The following is a 5,176-nucleotide window of genomic DNA, read 5'->3' on the forward strand; positions in this document are numbered from 1 at the left end:
CCCCCCAAAAAAAGAAGAAACATGTATACAGATTAGCAGCAGTGACTCTTTCCAAAGAAAAAAAAGAAAATCCACAAACCTTGTCATAAGCAACTTAACATAGGGTCTATTTTACCTTTCTTTCTTTTTTTTTCTTCTTCAATGAAAAAACAAGCATGCCACTAGGAAGGACGACTCCGTAAATGATTATATCCTGTCATGCTGTTACTGGCAATAATCTCTTATCACAGCTAGATATAGACTTCCTTCTTCAAAGTTATGTAGTGAATGTGGTTAGTTAGAGGGAAAGTAGTTCCTGCAAGAGGCTGCTGAACAACATTTTTTGTTGTTGTTTTTTGAACAATTGGTGGGGTTTAGGTTATGATTTATTTGAGAAAAGACATCTTAAAAATCTGACAACTCTCATCAAAACAATCGAAATAACAAAAGAAAAAGTATGTCAATCTATTCTTGAACAAATTGTCTCTCTAAGAGAATTTTTAACCAACAATTTTCCTCCCCAGTGGCATGACAATTTTAAATAAAAAATACACAAATAAAATAAAAGGTACTTTGAAATGCTCCCTTATTCACAAGAGGTTGCCACAGCAGGTAGCATGTTGGATTTGGCAGATCTTTACGCTGGATGACCTTCCTTGCTCAGCCCTAAAGAAATCTGTGTCTACTCCCCAGATCAAACCAAGAATCTTTAACTTGTTTGGCAAATTTGTGAAGCAGTAATATACAGATCCATTAATTTATAAAAATGATAGAATGTGTATTCTCCAATGAACAAATACGAAAGCCAATTTAGATATTCCTGAGCTAATGTTTATAATACTTTAATAAACATGTACATGCTTATTCCTATATTATTTAAAGATAATAATGTGAGTTATGTCAGGTTAATTCAGCAGGTTTCGCAGTAAACAAAAGCAGGAAGCAACTGTAAGTTCTGGATCCACAAGTTACTGGGGTAAATAACTGTTACAAAATTGTTGTTTCTCTAACCTTACTACAGCTAAAACGTGTTTGTGCAGGTGACGGGAAACAAAGCGGTTTTGTGTCGTAAACAAATAAAATCCACTTTTTCCAAATCATTCCCCAAGCTTGGTTTTAAGTAAGGTTTTATTAGATCCAGTAATTACCAAGTAACAAGTGAGTCATGGTGCATAACACAAACCTTTAACTCTGGCTCTTTCTCACATTCCTCTATGTAGAGCTCATAGAGCTTCTGGTACAAACTCTTCCTCCCGCCAGATGAAATTCTTCGTTTGGCTGGTCGTTGTCGAGCACTTTCAACAATGTACTGAATAACAAATAACACACGCGTTATTAATGAATAATGGGGCAGGAAAGAACTTAATAACACAATGAATAAATTGTGCTTCATGTTTCTGAGTACATAGTTTAAATTTATTTCAGAGCAAAAAACAAAACAAAACAGTGGTTATATTACCTCCGCTCGATCCAATGCATATTCCAAAACTTGTTGCTTTGGGGGATAAAATTAAAGTGAAACAGATCAGCAACAGCTGGAAGTCACAGACCAATAGAGATCGGAATCTCACATGAAACACTACAGCAGGAGTCCTTTGTCTATGTAGAGATGAATGAACTGACAGAGATTAAACTTACCATTGTGGTCCACCGCCAGCTGCGAGCTGAGTGACGGTAGACGATGCTGTCCTTTCTGACCCACACTGTCACCTTCCTAAAGTGACCATTCACAGCCTGCACGGCAACACAACAGAGGACACGCAGGCAGTGTGAAGAGAAAACAAAAACACAGATTACTGGTACATTCATAGAGATGCACTCAGTGTGTTGCTGGCACGCTGGTAAGAGAGTGCTGATGCCAAATCATCCAGCTGACACTCAGAGATGCCACACACAAGCAGCTGCAAGGACTGAGGAGCCAAACTGTTCCATCTAAGTTCTTTTACCATTAGCTTATATTTTAAAATGCAATAACAAAGTAAACGTGACCACACGATGTGTCAGAGTTAATACAACAAAACAGCAAAGGTTAGTGAACTCTGGTGACTGTGAGCCCAGCCAAGAGAGAGCAGCTGAATAGCAAGAACTCGTTGATGCCTGACCGTTGGGCTAACATAGCCACCGTTAGCATGCTAGCCCGTTCCGAGTGGGCAAAGCTGTAAGTTACAAGCTACGCTGCCAGGCTCACGTCTTCCGAGACACAACCCGAACAAGCGACGACAGTCCAAACAAACAGAGTCGACTTGCCTTTTAGATTGCATAGCGGTCGACTGTAGCTCCGATGTAAGAAAACGAAATGAAATTGAAATATCGGTGTCTTCATTGAAAAAAAGTCGGAGCAGCAGCCATTTTCTTCCAGTGTGTCAACAACAGCTAAACTTCCGGTTTGAGCAGCTGTGGGCGGAGCCATACTGAGCGCCTACAAAGTTGCGCGTACTCTTGGACTATAGGTATATTTATATATTTACAATAGGCTATGACTGTTCATAAATAGAGGCTGTCCCAAACTTTAAAGCAAGCACATAACTAGTTGCAGATGTAGACCTCTGGAGGTTTCAACTTTATTTACTTTCATTACTTCAAGCAGTTAATTTCATAAGTGAATAAGTTCATAAAAAAGCAAAAACATGTTGTAAATGGATCTACAGTTACATGTCTTATAATATTGTATATTTTTAAAGGTTTTTTTTTCTTTTTAAATGTTGCTAGGCTAAATGATACCTAATGTACTATGTCACCTTTATTACTAAGCTTAAATATGTTTTGTTGATCTTTTGGGGTTTTTCTGTTTTTTTTTTGTCAAGAAATAAAAAAACCCCTAAAAAACAGCTCTTATGATAGTAAAGGTTGCTGACTCCCCTGAACCAGCCACATTTGCTTTTTTGTTTTTTTGCAAAATATATGATTAAATTAATCTGAAGATTATAGTTTACATCTTGATATGAAAGTGGTGGAAAAACAAATGTGTGCAACTGCTGATTAGCCAATGCTATCAATTTAAAGGATGTTAGTAAAATAGAATTCTTTAGAACTGCGGACTGAACACAAACATCCCCTCAAGGCAGCGCACTCTCTGGGCAGCATCTACTTTTAAGGGAATTGTTTTGTAATGTTTATATGTTCATTTTGTTTCCAATGTTATATTTAAAAATACTTTAAGAAGTTTGTAGTGCAGTAAAAACCTGATAAAGGTGGTATGACAGATGTTTACTTTTATTACCAAACATTATGTAGTAGGTAATGGATAATATTAGGTACTAATTTTTAAATAACTGGACATAGGGCTGTGTTCTTTCTCCTCTGCTCTTCTCCCTGTACACCAACTGCTGCACCTCCACCCACCAGTCTGTCAAGCTAATCAAGTTTGCAGATGACACCACCGTTATCGGACTCATCTCGGACGGGGATGAGTCTGCCTACAGGAGGGAGGTTGAACGTTGACCTGAAGTGGGAGCCCACCATCACCTCCGTCATAAGAAAGCCCAGCAGAGGATGTACTTCCTGAGGCAGCTGAAGAAATTCAACCTGCCAACACGGACGATGATGCATTCTACACTGCAATCATCGAGTCCATCCTCACCTCCTCCATCACGTGTGGTACGCTGGAGCCACTATCAGGGACAAACAGAGACTGCAGCGTGTTGTGCGCTCTGCTGAGAAGGTGATTGGCTGCAAACTCCCATCTCTGCAGGACCTGTACACCTCCAGGACACTGCGGCGTGCAGCTCGGATCTCAGCTGACCCTTCTCACCCTGGACACAGTCTGTTTGACCTGCTCCCCTCAGGCAGGAGGCTCCGGTCCATTCGCACCAGAACCTCTCGCCATAAGAACAGTTTCTTCCCCTCTGCTGTCGGACACATGAACAATAACCTATGACTGTTCCCACCACTAACACATGACCCTACGCTGTGTTCACTGCATCATTCCATGTTTGGCACTGATCACCACCTGCACTCATGTATATATCATGTATATATCTATCCACTTAGCACTTTTAATTCTTATTCTTATTTTTATATTTTTATGACAGTATGTTTGCACTGAAGCACCGCAGCAGTTTCCTGATGTTGTAAACCTGCTCAACATTTGGCAATAAAACCCTTTCTGATTCTGATTCTGATAAACGACTTAATCTTATGTAACTTGTTTATTTCTCAGCTCATTCTCTTTCTCTTGACAATACTTCAATACTTTATTTAGAGATATAACACAAAGAAGGAAAGGCAAAATGTAAAACTGAGGTCAGAAGTCAAATGTTACATGATATTTGGATGCAAACAATATTGTGATATTTAGATCATTTCATACATGTTCCCAGTATAAACAGAAAAGGATAAAATAAATTTTATTCAATTCAATTTTATTTATACAGCGCCAAATCACAACAACAGTCACCTCAAGGTAGACCCTACAATAATACATACAGAGAAAACCCCAACAATCATATGACCCCCCCTATGAGCAAGCACTTTGATGACAGTGGGAAGGAAAAAACTCCCTTTTAACAGGAAGAAACCTCCAGCAGAACCAGGCTCTGGGAGGGGCGGGGCCATCTGCCAAGACCGGCTGGGAAGAGAGAAGGAAGACAGGATAAATCTTTATGAAAGTTTGACTTTATTTGACCTTGAAAAAGAGGTCAGAGGTCCAAAGCACTGTGATATTTAGAATCCCCATATATCATTCCCTACATGCCTACATGTTGTCAACGCAAATAATGTCAGTAAAAAACATAGTTTTAATAAATAGCTCTGTATTATTATATTATTATAAATTTGACCTTCAGATTAATCTATTGACCTTAAAGGAGAGGTCAGAGGTCAAACGTGACATGATATTTTAAATCTTTTTATGGTATTTTCTATTTTCAATACACCAGCATTTGTAAGAGTCATAGTTTCTAAGTTATAAGGCTTTTTGTCAACCAAAAAGTCATTAAGCCGACCTTGAAGACCTTAGTGGATGCAAGCAAAATTTGAATGGATTGTTCGCATGACCCCACTCCAAACCCCTACAAAGTTTTATCCCGATTTATTCCAAATGTTTCGAGTTATCATGTTTATATCCAGACAGAATGAAATGCAAGAGGTTTGGAAGAGACAATGAAAATGATCTGAAAGGATACTTTTAAAAACAAACAAACAAACAAACAAACAAAAATAGTTTTAAATAAGACAGAGCAGCAGATGCAGTATATTA

General features: G+C 38.5%; 1 protein-coding gene across 6 annotated transcripts in view; it reads right to left on the reverse strand.

The window, feature by feature from the left end:
- supt20 (SPT20 homolog, SAGA complex component) overlaps positions 1-2,366 on the reverse strand; it is an 18,903-nt gene extending 16,537 nt beyond the window's left edge. For 4 of the 6 annotated variants that reach the window (XM_005928083.3, XM_005928084.3, XM_042223345.1 and 1 more), the window contains exons 1-4: positions 2,227-2,366; positions 1,618-1,713; positions 1,439-1,474; positions 1,163-1,288 (exon numbers count right to left, since the gene is read on the reverse strand). In XM_005928083.3, coding sequence (XP_005928145.1) covers positions 1,163-1,288; positions 1,439-1,474; positions 1,618-1,620 — 165 coding nt within the window. In that variant the 5' untranslated portion in view covers positions 1,621-1,713; positions 2,227-2,366. The remainder of the gene's footprint in view (positions 1-1,162; positions 1,289-1,438; positions 1,475-1,617; positions 1,714-2,226) is intronic. The other 2 variants (XM_042223346.1, XM_005928086.3) reach the window with 1 other exon arrangement.
- Between the last annotated feature and the right edge of the window lie 2,810 nt (positions 2,367-5,176).

The sequence above is a fragment of the Haplochromis burtoni genome, unplaced genomic scaffold (assembly GCF_018398535.1).
Source record: "Haplochromis burtoni strain Fernald_Lab_line unplaced genomic scaffold, NCSU_Asbu1 Contig_109, whole genome shotgun sequence".
Taxonomy (NCBI): domain Eukaryota; kingdom Metazoa; phylum Chordata; class Actinopteri; order Cichliformes; family Cichlidae; genus Haplochromis; species Haplochromis burtoni.